The 18,941-nt window shown below is 37.4% G+C and overlaps 1 protein-coding gene across 1 annotated transcript in view; it reads left to right on the forward strand.

Annotated features, from left to right (window-relative positions):
- Positions 1 to 18,941, forward strand: part of LOC106549641 (calpain-2 catalytic subunit) — a 44,403-nt gene that overhangs the window by 2,703 nt on the left and 22,759 nt on the right. Inside the window, exons 2-7 of the mRNA XM_014067345.2 lie at positions 3,993 to 4,062; positions 12,140 to 12,258; positions 13,009 to 13,142; positions 14,231 to 14,399; positions 16,686 to 16,769; positions 17,593 to 17,678. Of these exons, the coding sequence (XP_013922820.2) occupies positions 3,993 to 4,062; positions 12,140 to 12,258; positions 13,009 to 13,142; positions 14,231 to 14,399; positions 16,686 to 16,769; positions 17,593 to 17,678 (662 nt within the window). The remainder of the gene's footprint in view (positions 1 to 3,992; positions 4,063 to 12,139; positions 12,259 to 13,008; positions 13,143 to 14,230; positions 14,400 to 16,685; positions 16,770 to 17,592; positions 17,679 to 18,941) is intronic.

Here is an 18,941-nt window from a genome sequence, read left to right on the forward strand (position 1 = left end):
GTATAAAATTTGCTTTGCTGCAGGTTTTAAATCGGATTATACGTGTTTGAATTTCAGCTAATCCAGAAGAATGTGGTTTTGTAAGAGCCAGCAAAATCAGTAGAAAACTACACAGATTATGTTAAAGCAATAATAAAATTAAAATTGGACCATGCCTGTCCATACTTCCTTCCAAAAACCTTGGGATCTCAAATACTGATTTTAATTACCCAAACCTTTAACAAGCTCTATCTTGTTATAAACCTGCTGCATCTGCAGAAGAGACTCATCTGAGAACATTGATATTAACCAAAGCTTCTTCTAGAAGAACTTTCCAGTGTATGTCACATTCAAACTGGTATGCATATCCTTCCATAGTTGCCAATGGTCTCTATGTCTTGGTTTTTTTGGAAAAGGAGCATAAGGTGCATCTTTTTAATTCGGCAGTTACAACTGAATAACTGGAATACAAAATCAACAAAGAAGGGGGGAAAGCCAAAGAGTGCACCATCAAAATTCAAGAACAGGCTGGAAAATAAGATTAGTGTGCTAACAATTGGGAAAAAAAAGAAGGTGAAAAAAAGAAAACCAAAAGAATACTGGATTAAGAAATATCACCTAGAAACAAGGAAGATTAAAGTAGCACTGGAAATTATAAAGCAGCAAATAGCAGGTATAACCAAAATGATCAGCAGATATGAAGTCAGAATTGCATACTATAGGCAGAATCTCCAGTTTCAGTCAAATCAGAAAGGTTTCTACCAATCCATTGATGAAGTGCTTGAAATGTTGCAGTTATGGGATAACCAAAAAATACAGCAAAATGCAGCTTGATAAAGAAGATGGTTAAGAATAAAAAAGAATCTGGAATAAAAGGATTTATAAGAATAGCAGAAATGGTGGAGAAAAGGGCAAGGAGGGTCCAGAACTGGGCAGCATAAGGTGAAGCTGAAGTGCATGGTGTTTGGTTGAAACATTTGACTAGTCTGCATCCACTCATTGATAATACCCAGCATTGACGTTTGGGTAACATCTGCAAAATCTACCTGATAATGAAAGATCCAGCCAAAAGAGCTGCACCAAGCAACTACAGATCAATTACAGGTAGTCCTTGACTTACAATTCATTCAGTGACCATTCAAAGTTACAACGGCACTGAAAAAAGTGACATGATTATTTTTCACAGTTATGATTGTTACAAAATCTCCATGGTCACATGATTTACATTCAGATGCTTGGTTCATATTTGTGACAGTTGCAGTGTCCCACGGTTAGGTGATCATCTTTTGCGACCTTCTGACAAACAAAGTCAATGGGTCACGGTCACTTAGTGACCGTATTACTAATTTAACAACTACAGTGATTCACTTAACAAATGTGACAAGAAAAGTTGTAAAATGGGGCACAACTCGAGGACTACCCGTACCTGCTTACCAAAAACTTTCAAACTGCTAACTAGTGTAGTAGTTACAAGTTGGAGTTGTGGACTGGACTCAAGCAGAACTAAAAGCCATATATAGAAATTTCAGAAAAACAATGATAGTAAAACATGCCATTCATCCATACAGCAATGTTGATAGACTCTACTTACTAAGCAAAATAGGTGGGTGTGCAATGTTGCAAGTACACCAGACAAAGAAGAAGAAAGGATATTGGAATATCTGAAGGACATTGGAGAAAATGCACTACTAGACAATGAACGCTGACTGAATACTGGAGAGACTAAACTGGTCTATAAGAAAGATCAAATGAAGACTGGAAAAGGACATAGCAGGGAAACGTATTACATGTCCAGTACTTTAAGAAAATAGGCAAAGCAGATAACAAGATCTGGCAATACCTAAGAGCGAGAAAGTTGAAGAAAGATACATAGGGCTAATTCTGGATGCAAAAAAGCAAGCCATAAGAACAAATGCATACAAAGTGAGAATTGAGAAGACAGCAATAGGCAGCAAATACTGCCTCTGCAAAGAAGCTGAAGAAACAATAGACCACTTACTTAGTTGCTGGAAGAAGTTGCACAAACTGACTACAAACAGTGGCATGACAGAGTACCAACAATGGTGCATTGGAAGATCTGCAAGAAATATCATTCGCCTGCAAGCAAGAACTGATGGAACCATAAAATAGACAAAGTAATTGAAAATAAAGAAGCCAAAATGTTCTGGGACCTTTACAATTCAAACAGCTTGGCAGAACCTAGAACCTAGAAATAGCAGGATAGAAGAGAAAGAACTGGGGAGAAAATCACAAAATACAAAGCCCTGCAAATAGAAATAGAATAACTGTGTCAAAACAAACAAAGATAGTACTAATGGTGATAAGTGCCTTGAACTCCAAATACCAAAATAACTGACACACCAGTTGAACACTGACAAAATTACCATCAGTCAATTAAAGGGCAGCTTCACTTGGAACAGCTTGAATTCTGCAATGATACAATATAACAGAGTTGGAAGGGACATTGGAGGTCTTCTAGTCCAAACACCTGCTCAAACCAGAGACCCTATACTATTCCAGACAGATGGCTTTCCAATATCTTCTTAAAAACTTCCAGTGATGGAGTACATACAACTTCTGGAAGCAAGCTGTACCACTGATTAATTGTTCTCAATGTCAAGAAATTTCTCTTAGTTCTAGATTGGATCTTTCTTTGATAAGTTTCCATCTGTTGCTTCTTGTCCTGTCATGAGGTATTTTGGAGAACCCTCTCGTCTCTGTGGCAGCCCCTCAAATATTGGAAGACTGCTATCAAGTCACTCCTAGTCTTTCTCATCACTAGACTAGACATGGCCAGTTCCTGCAACCATTCATCTTTCTAGAATCTTAACATCTTTTTTGTGTTATCATTAAAATTGGGCACAGTATTCTAAGTGTCTTGCCAGTGCAGTATGAAATGTTACTATAACGTCACATGATGATACTGTCCCTCTGTTGATGCAGCCTAGAACTGCATTGGCTTTTTTGGCAGCTGCAGCACACTGCTGGCCTGGCTCATACTTAAGTCATTGTCCAGTAGGTCATTAAGATCCCTCTCACAATTATTGCTGTTGAGCCAAACATCACCTATTCTATACCTGTGGTTTTTCTTTACTTGTGTAAAATCTTTAACTTTTCTCATCACTAAATTGCATTTTGTTGGATAGGATCTAGTGTTTTACTGTCAAGTTCCTTCTGAATTTTGAGTCCATCTTCTAAAATGTTGACTATTCCCCCTAGCTTGGTGTCATCTGCAAATTTAATGAGTTTCCCTTCTATCCCCTCATTTAAATTGTTTATGAAGATGTTAAAGAGTACTAGGCCTAAAACAGAACTTTGTGGTACCTACTACGTACTTTCCTCCATGTAGATGTAGTTCCGTTGAGAACTACATACGTATTTATCTATACCTTTAATATCATCAGGCAACAATATCTCCCTATCCCAGGTCCTTGGGAAGGACTTAATAGGTGGATAAAAATGTCAAATGCAGTCTAAACATTTGGCTGACTGTGCAGTGAATGAGAATAATAGTGCCTTTCAGTAATGCTTGAATGGTCCTGTTTAGGTTACCTAAACAAGGGCGGTCATAGCCTAAACATTGGAAATAAAAATGAATTATGTTACATCTCATAACATAATGAAGATGTAAGAGCTTCGCTTGCTGTTCAATTTCATTTGTTTAAACAGAATACTTTGTCTTCTATGAGATTTAGCTAAGTAAGCTGACTGAAACCTTTATGATTTATGTTGAGAAATATAATCTCAGCCTCCCATGGACATTGATTCCACAGCTGAGGAGGTCCATAAATAAAACACAAACTCACCTTTCAACCAAAGGCTGACTTCTGGTGATTGGATCCAAATAAGATTATTGGCAATGTTGTAGAAGTTATGCCTTCTTTGCGATGTTTTTTTCAGACTCTCCAGGCTAGCAACAACCCTGGAATTCTCAAACAATCATCTATCTAATTCTTAATCATATTCTTAAACAGTAGCTCTAAAAGTTTTATTTTATTCTTTTTTTTTGCCAGGAATTGTGTTCCAAACCTCAGTTTATTATTGAAGGTGCCACCCGGACTGATATCTGCCAAGGGGCTTTAGGTGAGATAAGGTTCATATGGCTTACTTTCTTCTTGAAGCATCCTTAGCATTATATCTGCATTGCTGAAAATGCCATTTTCAGAACCTGATGTGTTCTTTTCTGTGCTGCATGCAATCCATTCTTCACTGCTTTTAATGTATTGTTGTTGATGGGGACTAAACAGCTGACAGTGAATTTGGAAGATTTTGCTATTGCTCAATTCTAGGAATTAAGGAATTCTTTAACTTCTTTGTTGATGATGGAGAGGAGGATTTAGTTATAACTAAAAGTAGTCTATTTTATAGTGAATTATTTGGAAAGATTTGTAATATATACAATCAACTCGTATATATGATCATTAAAAATAGAGATGAGACGTTTAAAAGACAAAAGGCAATTTATAAATCTGTATATGGACAATCTAGAAGTTGGAAACCAGACTTAGATTTCTTTCTCTTGCCTCTTAACTCTTGTCTTTAATTTATTTTGCTTGCTGTTTTTCCTTTTTCCATACTTTGCATAACATTGTTTGCAAATGAATAATTTGATGAGTCCGTATGTATGCATGACATTGCATAGTACTTAATTTGCAATTTAAGATACTGTATTCCCACAAGGAAATTGCTGATGGTAATATTTGTGAATGGCAAAAATTCAGTTAAGCCAACTTCTGGAATGATTGTTCCCTGATTTCCTCTTTTTTTAGAGAGAGAAAAAGTTTTAACAAATATAGATAAACTTCCACAACAAGCTGTATTGCAAACTATCCATCTTATTTTAGTTTAATTGAGAATATAAAAATCAGTTATCCTTTTTTCCCATGAATTTGTTTGAATAGATAGAGTTACAGTTAGGAAAAGTCCTATGCAATGTCTGAGTTGGTAGTCATTACCAATATTAACATGTCTTAATTTGACTTCTGCTTTCTATATATTGTACACAAAAAGTTACAATGTATAGTTATGTGTTGGAGAAATGTATGTTGGGAAGGCAACGTACATTCCTCACCAACCATCATTATTGGTGAAAATTCATAGTTGGACTATGTATGACTATTTGACTAAATGTAGTTACTCTCTCTGTGGGACTTCATGCCATTCAGTCCCATGTAGATTGCAACATCTTTAGTTAAGATAAGATTTGTCTTATAAACATTATGAGATATAATTGTTTTTATCCATTTACATGTAAGATAGCAATGTTTACTTAAGAAATGTAAGATAAGGACTCTCTGTCTTACAATCAATGAAAATTCTAGGTTTTTCCATATACAGTATGTATTTCTACATGTATGAACTAAAAAAATAATGATTTTGATGGCTGAAAACCTGCTTTAAGTATTCTGAATTAACAAATTCGTTAAAGATCCAGCATCATCTCAATAGATTCTTATTCAGCTGTGGAAATTCACTAGCCTCCTTCTATTCCATCCAAGTTTTCTATGTTTGCAATTCTTCCACTTGTGAGTCATCTGCTGAAGTGAGCTGCAGTTCACAAAACACTACCTTTTAATAAAACAGTCCATCTGAAAAAGGTGCTACCAGTTTCCTTTTGATTTTTGAATAACATCATCTAATTGAATGTACTTCTACAAGAGGAAATTATGAAGATCAATTCTGTCTTCAAGATCCAGGTGCTTAGGAATTATATAGGGATGCTGTATATGAAACATTGTGCAGTACAATGCTTTTGCACAAACAAAAATTATGCCAATCCTATCACAGGCAATCTTTCTTTTTCTTATGTCAAGATTGTGGCAATGTAGGGTGCATGATGTCCTAGTGGTTAAAGATACTGACTTTGTCATCTGGAAAGCTGACAGCCCAGGTTTGAGCATTGCACAACGGGGTGAGCTCCCATTCCTGCTCCAGCTCCTGCCCAGCTAGCAGTTTGAAAGCATGCAACTGCAAGTAGGTTAATAGGTACCATTTTGGTGGAAACATAATAGTGTTCTGTGTACATTTGGCATATAGCCATTCTGGGTCACATGACCACAGAAAATGTTTTTGGACAATACTGGCTTCCTCGGCCAAGAAATGGAGATGAACACCTCACCCTAGAGTTGGACATGATTGGACAAGGAGAGTTTAACAAAGCTGAATTGTAGGTGAGAAGAAACTTAGTTTATAATCATACATTCACAATTCCTTTCCATAAATCTTTGCAACTGGTTCTTTTTTCTACCACAATCATGCATTGCCTTTTATTCTTTTAACGTCTTGCTTCTTTCTTTGTCAAGATCTCATCTTCAACATCCAACCATGAGGTCTTTGGTATTCTCCTTTCTCTCAACCAATTCACTCTTCTTCTGTTTGTTTTGCAAACCGATCTTTATTTATTCTCTGAATAATGAAACAATATTGATGTATTTCTTTTGTAGTGATTTTTTTTTACTCAGTCCACATTCATTTAGCACACATTCATTCTTGATGTGATTTCTTTTTGGTTTACCACATATGTTTTTAATACCTCATTTTCATTTGTATTTATATCTTAATTTACATTTAGGCTTAAGAGAGACTAAACCATGGAAGTAGACAAATCAGTAGAGGCAGTTTAGAAAGTTTTTACTGCTTCAACTTGTTCAATTTCAAATAGCAGAAAAAGAAAAAGAGAGAGGGAAAGAAACAGATGTGTTCACTGAATACTGTCATAATGCTATCAAATTGTAACCCCCCCCCCCAATCCTACTCCCTCTACAGACAGTTTTAGTGAATAAAACAAAGAGTCCTCACAGCATGGTGGCATGACACCGTTATAGAAAAAATATTTCTTTTTCTTATGCAAATATGCTTTTTAACGGAGGAGACATCTGCCCTCCTCCCACTCAGAGGGAAACTGTTTAAAGGTCATTGCTATGATACCATGGCAACATCTTTTGAAAAATGTATAAATACTAAACTTGGTTTCTCTATGAATTTCCTTCCTTTTGCTTCACTGATTCATTATATCCAATGCACTAAACTTCATGATTATATCCAACTGGGCAGCAATAACATAGACATTTAGCTATATTAGAGTTTTGAGACAAAACACTTCTCAAATACACTAAGGAATCCCCAGAGAGAATTCTTTAAATCCAAGCTGTATGAATCCTAAATCTTTAATATGGAAATTATTAAATTTGATTTGGTTTGTGCTACAAAAAATATTGTGAGATATAAATGTGGTAAAAGATCATTAATAGTAACTATTTTACTGTACACATTATATTAAAAAGTATATCATTATTGGAGCATTAAATAGCTGATTTCCTCATATAATATCATGATGAAATATTGGCAGCTATTACAGCTCCACTGTGCCCAAATAGCATACCTGTTTAGACTTACACGTCCTGTCCTTTAATGTTACAGGTAGGATTGAGCCTTAAGGCAGCAATCCTATAGAGGGAGGCAAAGTGGGCGGAGACTAAGATTGAGAGAGAGATGGGGGGGGAGAGAGTTTGTGAGTTTGCTCTGGTGGTATGGAATATCAGTGGAGGATTCAGAAGGCCTTTAATCCAGAGGATCCAGAACTTTGCTGACTCACAACTCAAAAATGGCAAATATCATGCCAATCCTATCACAGGCAATCTTTCTTTTTCTTTTTAATATCAAGCTTGTGGTAATGTAGGGGGCGCGTGACAGCAGTTAAAGACACTGAGCTTGTCTGCTAGAAAGCTGACAGCCCGGGTTCGAGATCTGAGCACCATGCGACATTGTGAGCTCCCATTCCTGCCCCAGCTCCTGCCCATCTAGCAGTTTGAAGGCATGCAAATGCGAGTACAACTAACAGGTACCACTTCGGTGGGAAGATACTAGTTTTCCATGCACCTTTGGTGTATAGCCCTTATGGTCACATAACCACAGAAGATGTCTTCAGGCAACACTGGCTCCTTTGCCCAAAAAAAAGGAGATGAGCACCTCGCCCTAGAGTTGGACATGACTGGACAAGGAAACTTTTACCTTTTTTCTAATGTCAAAAAGAGTTTAACAAAGCTGAATTGTAGGTGAAAAGATGCTTCCTTCTACATTGGCAAAGCTCAAAAGCTACTGATTATTCTTATTGGGATTCTGCCTCTCCAGACCCTTAAGGTTGTTTTGATTACCTACACTAGCTTACCTGAACATTAAATCTTGATTCATGTGATATTATAGCAGCCTGGGAAATACACCCCATTGCTTCAGAGTGTTGACTGCTACGACAATGGTTGGAAAAAGAATCTTGTAGAAAGGTTTAGTTCTTTTTCATAGAAATATCACCAAGAAAATGATTCTGAAATTTAAAAAAAAATCTTAGGCTAATGTAAATTTATCTTTTGATTCTTTTCATTAGTACCATAAGAAATACGTATATGGAACTTGCCAAAAAAATTAATACAAATGTCATTTTATTGCAATAGCAGAGAAGTCAAATAAATAAATAAATATTACCAATAATCTATATTATTGGGTTAAGGTATTCAAGTATTTCCCATTTCCAAATATCTCTGAATATTTTGGCCAAATTCCATGTTATATCTTCCCAGAAAGACCAAATAGCTGACCAGAAGGCATGGCAAAGGAAGACAAAGCAGAAGCACATCTAAGATAAATTGTGCTAATCCAGACCAAGAGCTTCCAGCCAAGAAATCAAATGAGAACACAAGGGAGTATGGATAAACAGAAATGTTGCACCAACAACATACTGGCAGCAACTTAGCCATTTATTTAGCTGCCCTTATTCTCCAAATGTTCCTGTAGTATCAGCAGGATCCTGAGCCAGAACACAAGCTGATTCTTATTTCCTTTTTAAAGGAGAACTAAGCAATAGGAAGCTTGTGTTACTGTGAGGCACTGTGGGACTCAGATGGAAGAGGATTGCAATGGGTTCAGGGGGTGGGTCAATGGGAAGGAAATGTTTCAAAGAACCTCTGCCTTAATTATTTTGCTTGCCTGGGAACTTACCAAGTCTTGAACAGTCTTCAAGGTTGTTTTTATCCCTAGTATTAAAGACACCTTTCTGAAATCTCTATCATTCTTGGATCTTGGGTTAGCTAGCTATTGGAGTTTATCAGCTAACAATAGTATGATGCAGCTTCTCATTTGGTCCTCATTTGGTCTTGCTACCATCTTTAACTCTGGGATTCTAGTAAGGTGTGAGTCCAATTGAGGACATTTCATTCCCTGGCCCTACAGCTTTGCTTTGGCGATTCTCCAGGGTGATAAATTCAGGATGTCTCTTTAGGTATACTGTTCCTTCCTGTTTCTGGGATCAAATTTTGCTTTCCTACATCTAAATGTGAGCAGTGACTAGCAAGCAGGTACTGGAGTGCATAACACTAGAAAGCAAAATCACAAAACTGTGTCTCACTTACTTTGGCCATGTAATGCGGGGGAATTCACTGGAGAAAGCAATTATGTTTGGAAGAGTTAGTGGTAAAAGAAAACCCAGCCATCAAAGAACATAATGGCTGGACACTATCAAAGCTGACATCAGGCAGAGCATAGAAACACTCAAAGAAATAGTGCAAGATCAGAAGATGTGGAGTGACCTGGCCCAAAAAATTGCCACGAGTTAGACTCAACTGAATGGATAACATCATCATCAAATATGAGCAAGGAAATGAAACTTATAAAACTGTTTTTGAGGACAGAACCTATATTAAAGTAGATTAATTATGTACCATCAAGTCAATGTTGACTCTCAGCAGTCACTTAGAAGAGCCGAGGTGGCGCAGTGGTTAGGGTGCAGTACTGCAGGCTACTTCAGCTGACTGTTATCTGCAGTTCAGCGGTTCTAATCTCACCGGCTCAAGGTTGACTCAGCCTTCCATCCTTCCATCCTTCCGAGGTGGGTGAAATGAGGACCCAGACTGTGGGGGCAATATGCTGACTCTGTAAACCGCTTAGAGAGGCCTGAAAGCCCTATGAAGTGGTATATAAGTCTAACTGCTATTGCTAACTGCTATATACCTTATTTTTCAGATTATAAAATGCACCATTTTTCCTCAAAACTGGCTGAAAATCAGGGTGCTATACACTGAATACAGCATTTTTGCCTCCTGAAGCTCCGCCCCTTCACCAAAATGGCCATGCATACCCTTATGGAGGCTTTCAGAGAGCTCCTGGGGGCAGAAATGAGCCCCCAGGAACACTCTGCAAGCCCCCCCAAAGCTATTCATGCCTTCTTTTTTTCTTTTTTTGAAAAAAATGGTCCCGTTTTCACGAAAAATGGGCTGTTTTGGGGAGGTTTCCAGAGTGCAAAAACTTTTTTTCCCTTTTGGAAAGCTCTTTAACTGATAGATGAAAATTACATTGATCAAGTGCTGTGCCAACAGAAGCACATACCTATCTACTGTATTTCTCTCTCTCTTTCTCTCTCTTTCTTTCTTTGTCCCTCTACCTACCTACCTATCTACCTACACACTCTCTCTCTATCTCTCTCTATTTCTCTCTCTCTTTCTTTATCCCCTTACCTACCAACCTACCTACTGTCTCTCCCTCCCTCCCTATCTACTGTATTTCTTTCTATCTCTTTCTATTTCTTTCTCTCTATCCCTCTACCTACCTACCTGCCTACCCTCTCTCTATCTCTTTCTATTATTTTCTCTCTCCCCCCCCTTTACCTACTTACCTAACTACTCTCTCTCTCCCTACCTACATCTCTCTATTTCTCTCTCTCTTCTCTCCCTGTCTATCCCTCTATCTACCTACCTACTTTTTTTAAAAATTTGCCTCTTCAAAACCTTAGTGCATCTTATACTCAGGTGCGTCTTATACTCTGAAAAATACGGTACTTTCTCCGGGATGATCAGCCCCCAAACTGGTCTTTTACATCTTTTAACAGTGCACTCATTGCCATTGTAATTGTATCCATCTATGCCTATGACCAGGAATCTACTCAACTAACAGCGCTATATTCACACTAGATAAGGGTTAACAGAATTCAAAGGGTGGGCTGGACTTAGTCTGTTTGTTTCTACATAGAAATTCTAAGCCAATTCCTCTTTTGACTCTACCCCCAGGTTCTGCCAATCCTTCTACATTATCCTCATTTTCTGTTTACTTTCTCTGTTCGCACTTTTCTCAGGGTCTTTGCATAACATGTCCACATTTTAATGAGGGCATTTGTGCTTGTGTAAAAACAATGAATTGATTTTTCCATGATCCCAAAGTAATATTATATTCATTTTAACTCACTGCTTACTACCTGTGTCCCAGGTATTAGGCAAAATGTTATCCAAACTGAACTTGAACATTGTTAGTCATTCTAGGCAAAATTGTTACGGTAGTTATTCTTAAAGATGTCTTTACAAGAGGAGAATTTTGTTGTGAAAACAAATCAATATTATTACTTGTTTATTTCTGGATACAGACTGTTCTAATCTCTGAAGCACAACCAACATTCAGTGCCTGCCATGACGGTCAGCTTGCATTAAGTATAAAATCAAAGAAGTCTATTATGTGTGACTGGTTGAGCTGAAGAAGGCAAAGTGAACTGTCCAGTCCCAAAAATGTTTATGGGAAAGGAACACATGTGTAGGAGTGGTGTGCTTAAGATCAAAGCAGAATTGCATTGAGTGGGATGAGGAACTAGAATATTGCTTGTTTAGCTATAAGGTTTTTAGTTTCCTTTGAGACTGTTGTTACCTGCACAAATACTGATAGGTAATTTTAGGAATGAAAGGTGGGCGTGAGATGTCTGCTGTTTTCAATAATTTGGGGATATATTTCTGAAACTTTTCCTATTCAACCCTGGTAGAGCATATTTTGGATATACTGTTTGTTTTCACACACATAGCAGTGGCAGTCTTTATTTAGCATTGGTAGAACAAGAATCAGCTGGAAATCCCAATTTATACCAATGGAGCCAAGTGGAAAAGGCATAGAATTGAAGCATTATTTCTTTTGACTTCCTGAACTGAATGGGGCTCATTGTCCCTCTGAACAAAAATGTACTTAGTATCGTTCCAGATTTTCTACATTTCTGCTATACAATTTGGGGAACTGATGTTGTCATATTCTATTTTGGTTTCTTCTGCTCTTAAATGAAATGATTGACCAGTGAGACTCAGATTTGCTAAGTTTTGTTCTCTGCCTTTAAGTAGCATTTCATTTTATTTTGGTTTTTTAGGAGACTGTTGGCTTCTAGCAGCCATTGCTTCTCTCACCTTGAATGAAGAAATTTTGGCTCGGGTGGTTCCCAGTGATCAAAGTTTCCAAGACAGTTATGCAGGAATCTTCCACTTCCAGGTATCAAAGAGTCTTCTCTGCTTTTCTGCTGTTCACTGGGAAAGTTTACAGGAAGAACAGGCCCTTCTAGATATAATTTGTCCCCAGGAAGGTCATGGTGCTTTCATAACACTTTCTTAGCAGTGCTTTTCAAGTAATTCCCCACTTAAATTTAAATTTTCTGGAAATGTTGAAGACATGAGGTGGAAGAGGAAGGTAAAATTCTAAAAAATGTTGTAACATCAATATAATGTTTTGCAAAATGTAGCCTAAATAAAACTAGTGTGATAGATACTTATGTATAGATATTTAGTCAAGGCTAGTGACATGAACTGGAGCCATGCTGTTGATCAGCAAAACTGGTTTGAAGTTTTGGAGTAGTATAACATAAATAAAATTAATTCAGATTTGATACAAAAATCACTATCTTAATATACACATAGTAATTATAGTAATAGCAAGCATAAAGAAAAATATACATGGTAAAATCTGTCAACAGTGTAATAGTTACAGGAGGATGTGGGTACTCTATCTGGAGGTTTTAAGAAAAGCATAGACAGCCACATCTCATGAATGGCTTAACTAGATGATGCTTGTAGTTCTTTCTATCTCCACAGTTCTATAGCTATATATTTCAATTGTTCTTGAATTGTTCCTTGCCAAAGCAATCTTCCCAGCCTCCAGAATTTCCAACCAGCATTGTTAACCTAGAGCATGGCTATAGTTCATGTTCATTGAGCCTTGATTAAATTGTTTTCTTTCCCCTTTCAGTTCTGGCAGTATGGAGAGTGGACAGATGTTGTTGTTGATGATCGATTGCCAACCAAAAATGGAGAACTACTTTTTGTTCACTCAGCAGAGAAAAATGAATTTTGGAGTGCCCTACTGGAGAAGGCCTATGCCAAGTACGTGAAGATTGAGAACATTCTGCTGCTTCATGAAAACTCTATAAGTCTTCTCTTGTTTTATACTGGATTTGTTTCCCATAAGTGAAACGCAAAGCTAGGGTATGACATGGTGGACAGGTTTATGACTCTGAAGAACTATTTAACATGTGTTAACCCCAAATCTAGTAGCTTGAACCTGGCTGAAAATAACAAACTTAGAATGAAAGAATTCAGAGCCTAGAAATTTGTTCTAACAGAACTACTAAAAAGGGTTCATAATCCTTGCACACAGTTGTATTTCTAAATTCTCCCATACCTTTAATGTTTTGGTAGCTTTCAATTGTTTCTCCTGCTAACATTTTGCAACTCTCCTATGGAATGATACTGATAGTACGTTTTAATAATACATTTTAAGATAGTAATAAAAGCAATGTATTCAATATCCTTTAATATCCATTAATAGTTTTCCTTGACTTAAAGAAACAGGTGGGTAAGCATGGTTGCATAAAAGAAAGAAAAAGAGAAAGAAAATTAAATGGAGTACGGAGGGTTAATCCTTTTCTAAAATGTGTTTTTCTGTTGTTGTTTTTCATAATAGCTACAGGAAGAGGATAATTGTTGGATAATTTTATTTCGTATGTTGTTTCTTTGTATCTGTGAGCTGCCAAGGAAGGAAGGAAGGAAGGAGGGAGGGAGGGAGGGAAGGAAGGAAGGAAGGAAGGAAGGAAGAAAGGAAGGAAGGAAAGAAGGAAAGAAATCTCCCTGTTAATTTGTATTTTCTGAATTAATATATTCACAATCCATGACATTTATTTGGGGCCAAAGCGAGTAGTATAAAGCCATATCCATAACATCAGGGTGTAATTTACATATGTATAGTTAACATATGCATAAACTATATACATAGTTTAATATGGCATAATGATGGGTAAGAGGCCAAGGGAGAAATAACTCTTTGTGAAAGAGTCACATGTTGATGTTTGATTTCTCATGAATGAAAAAAGAGACAGTGTAGACATCTAAGAATGGAGTTCCATCTCTGTTAAGACTGGATTTCCAAAGACAGAACTATTAAATATTAAAAGTTTTGGTCGTATCTTTCACAGGGTGAATGGTTCCTATGAAGGTCTTTCAGGGGGAAGCACTACTGAGGGCTTTGAAGACTTCACTGGTGGAATTGCAGAGTGGTATGAGCTGCAGAAAGCACCACCAAACCTGTTCAAAATAATCCAGAAAGCTCTTCAGAAAGGTTCCCTCCTTGGGTGTTCTATTGATGTAAGTTATTATAATCTCCATGTTCTTTTGAATGCAAAGGATTTGTTTGACTGATGTAATTGATCATGGCACAATAGTCAGAATTTCAACTTTCTTACTAGAACAGAAATCATACCCAAAAGCTGGAAAATCTATAATTCTTCCTTTCTTTAAGAATGGAGATACTGTTTTGAAGTGGACCTGCATTGTCTACTAAAGAGCAAGAAAAAGCCAAATGAGTTCTGCTAGAAGCATGAAAGTGTCTTATCTCCCACTATGTTGCTTAGTCTCTCTTGCAGCAAATATATGGATTGTTGAAGGCTGCAGTTGAGGAATTAGCTGGTGCTCTAGGCATCTTCCTTCATCTGGAGATCCTCTTAAACAAACAGTAAGCCTCAAACCTTCTAATAGCTACAGTGCTTTACCAGAATTAGGCAACATGCCTGGAAATCTTTACTGAAAAATTTGAAAGTAAAAAGTGTGCCATTTTAATTTCTGGGCAACCAGCTTAGCTGATAAGAAGCAGATATACAGTAAAGTAAAGCAACTGACTCAGTAGCACATTCTGAGCAAACATTAAAATACTCCAAATAGGGAATATTGTTAAACTGTTCCACTGCCAATATTCAATCCTTCTGGTATGAGCTTTCAAATGCTCTTTTGCCCTTTCAAAAGCACTCTGAATCCAAACGGATTGGAAAACCCTGATAGTGTGGCAGAAAATTATCTGAGGTATTGCGAAATAGGTCTTTTGATGAGTTCCACATGTAACTGTGGTCTCTCTGCCAACAGTCCTGGCTCTTTGTAAACTGTGAAGCATATATAGATATTCTCTGCAAGGTTTTCTCATATACTAAAGTAGCAATGATGACAGTTCACTTGGATTTCTCAGTATACAATAATTGTCTCCAGGCCAAATGATGAAGCTTCTATTATTTAGGAGACTTCCTCAATATTAAGGGCACATTACCAAGGAATTATTTATTGTCTATGTATACATGTCTAGTGTTGTTTCTGATGTTGTCCAATGATCCCCTCTACTCTCTAAATTTTATCATAACCATAAAGTAAGCTAAGAGAATACAATATGCTAAGCTCTAAATCATGATTTACAGGCCACACAGCAACATATTGAGATTATGTATGAACCCAGCCAGTGAGTGCTTTAATTCAGCTACCAACCTTTACAGCTGTGTTAACGTCAGATCTGAAAACCTGTCTCTAAATAGGTAGTTACTATCACATATAAACTTTACCAGATTTTTATTTTAAAATGTAAAAGGAATACAAAACATGAGAACAATGCTGAATCCCCACCAACTCTGGGCCACATTTGCTACCCACATTCTATTCGCAGCAGCTTTCTACCAGGAAAGATGGTTTTTAGAACTGAAACCAAGTTTGGGGAAATAACCTAGGGCATGTGACACAGGGAAAGAATTGGCTGGCTGATGAGAGCTTGTCTTTGCTCTATTGTTGTCGCCCTTCTGATTGTCCATGAGATTAGGGCAGATACATTTTACAAGCCTCTTGGGTAGTACCATCACATGCAGTTTCATTCCAAATAGGAAACTGAGCTGGAAATTTCCTTCACTCCAGTTAAAACATCCTGTTCAGTATCCTTTGTCTCAACAAATAGGAAAGAAAATAGGACCGTTGTTTCGTGCTGCCAAAGTTAATGCTAATTGCATGAGTTTTAGGCTTGAAACTAATAGGCTGGCCGCTCTCCAATAAAGTTTTAATGAAATATACAGATGGCTCTAGTCCTGATAGGAGCTTTTTTCAAAAAAATGACAAGCATTCAGAGTGGCAGATGGCCAGAAAGACAGAGATGGGGCTGGGGAGGAAGTAGATGGGTGGGGGGAGTTGAAGTGCTCCTGAGGTCATAAGTGCAGGTGGCCTGCCAAACTTCTGAATGTTGTTCACATGATTGCAGGAGTGCTGCAATAGCTTAACTTAGGCGACCTGGCATAACTATCATTTGTTCAGTGCTGCCATAACTTCTTCAAACAGTCTTTTAATGAATGGTTGTTAAGTGAAGACTACCTCTTAATCCAACCAACCAGTCAACCAAACCAACCAACCAATCCAACCAACAAACCACATTATGGGTTAGCATGGTGTGGCAACCCATTTCTGCTTCTGACCCAGACATTCCTATCACTCATCAGGACTACTAGCTATTGTAAAGCTAAACCTTTTTCTAGATGATTCTGTAGTCATAGCATTACCCAGTTAAGATCTGTCTTATTGCTGTCTTAGTTTTCTAGAGGTAAGTTAATTTACTTAATTTCTTCATGTTTCTAGATCACAAATGCTGCTGAGACTGAGGCAGTCACAACCCAGAAGCTGGTCAAAGGGCATGCATACTCTGTCACAGGAGCTGAAGAGGTAACACCTTCATTTTGGAAAAGTGGAAAATGAGTGTTGGTATTCAGAGATGGGTTGCTCCCGATTCAGCCTATTTCAGCTGAACCAGTAGTGGCAGCAGTGGGAGGCTCCACCCACCCACCCACCTGGACGCTTCTGCACATGCACAGAAGCGTTGTGAAAGCGCAAGAGCACGAGAGCACAAGCAAGCCAGTAGTAAAATGGTTAGCAATCCACCACTGTTGGTATTACATGCTTGATTCATACTTGAATCTCAGGATGGGAACTATTCCAAAGAATATGGTGGTTACAGACTACGTTGCATGACATTCCCATGAACCAATTTTGTATCTAATTCTTTGATATTTCCTTTGTTCAAGTGGTTGTTCTGTGAGGTGGTTGAGTGTTCTCTCTTGTGGCTGCATGGATTCATATTAGTCAGTTGTTTTGTTTAACCTGAAGATATTTTTATATGGCTTGTGTAATTTGCATCATGATGTCACACACACTGTCTTGTATTATTTGTGTAATGACACTGTGATTCATGTATTATCCTTTCTCTCCTTGCCTGTCCCCATAGATTCCCATGCACACATTACCAATAAACAAGCCACTTTACATTTTACTTCTTTGCCAGTAATTGCATGAGAAACTATAATTGCCCCCTCTCCCACTAGATAGCAATTTATTTCACTGTCATAAAAAAATATATAATATATATTGTGTATAAACAGGTGCATCTATGTATGTGTTTGTAGCCAAAAAACATTTTAAAGTACTTTGTTTCTTTTCTCAGTTACGCCATCTATTAGTAATCTGATTTTTCTTCTTCTGGCCCTACTAGGTGAATTTCCGAGGCAGTATTCAGAAACTGATCCGGATCCGAAATCCCTGGGGAGAAGTTGAATGGACTGGAAAATGGAATGATAAGTGAGTGTTAAACTTGAAGACCAGAGCTATTTGCTGTCCAGTGTGAGCAAAGATTTCACATGATGTTTTGCATCATGAATGATCAAACTTTAAATAGTTGGTTTCCTTCAAAGCATGTTAGAAACTATTGACCCAAATTCCTTGTGTTTTCTGTAGCACTTTAATGAGATATCTTCTTTTTTGGTGCGGTACATAATCCTCATTCATAAAAGGTTATAGATTTCCTTAGTTTTAATACCAGACCCCTGCAGCTAGCAATGAGGGAAAGATGCTCTTTTACTTTCCTATTATAGCTGCTGCTCCTACAGCTTTGGGCCTAAGCATGGATGCATTTCTGCATTATGAACTGTCAGTATAGTTGCTCCTTCCATCACCTGTCAAAGTTGTAGGAAATTTTTGTTGGCTTTAATGAAGAGTGTGTGTGTGTGGGTAGGTGGGTGAATCTAGTTAATTTAGTGCATCAGCAGGTACATTCAATAAAGTATTGCACAGGTAATCCTCAACTTACAACCACAATTGAGCCCAAAATTTATGTTGCTAAGCAAGACATTTGTTAAGTGAGTTTTGCCCCATTTTACAATATTTCTTGCCCCAGTTGTTAAGTGAATCACTGGAGTTGTTAAGTTAGCAACAGGGTTGTTAAATGTACCTGGTTTCCCCATTGACTTTGCTTGTCAGAAAGTTGCAAAAACTGAAGACGTGATCCTGGGATACTACAACCGTCATAAATATGAGTTAATTGCCAACTGCCTGAATTTTGATCACATGAATCACCATGGGGAGACTGGAATGGTTCTAAAATGGTCATAAATTACTATTTCAGTGATGTTGTAACTTTGAACAGTCACTAAATGAACTGTTGTAAGTCGAGGACTACCTGTATTGTGCAAAGCTCAAATGTGAATATTAAACTTTCTGAAGAGAGACAATGGCAGGATATCCCCTTGTCTTAAATGTCAAAGAGAAGGAGACACCTAGATGAGTTGAGTGACCTGGTCTTTATTAGATGTACTGTCTATAGTTCATTAGACTGAGGGAAACAGTATTCTTTAATAAATCTCTAGCTTATTTGTACAAAAATAAACTCTGTCAGTTTTCAAGCATGCTGTTTTTTCTATTTGTAGATTAGTATTATTCATTTTAAATAATCAATTGAAATCTCAAGGCAAGATTGCCAAACAGAAGGACATCAAATCCAACTGATATATAAAAACATATCTTAAAAACGTAACTTTTATTTTTAGCTTTCCTTGGTCAAGATGG

The sequence above is a fragment of the Thamnophis sirtalis genome, unplaced genomic scaffold (genome assembly GCF_051295495.1).
Source record: "Thamnophis sirtalis isolate CommonGarterSnake01/CBP01778 unplaced genomic scaffold, rThaSir2_p1.2 scaffold_6, whole genome shotgun sequence".
NCBI lineage: Eukaryota > Metazoa > Chordata > Lepidosauria > Squamata > Natricidae > Thamnophis > Thamnophis sirtalis.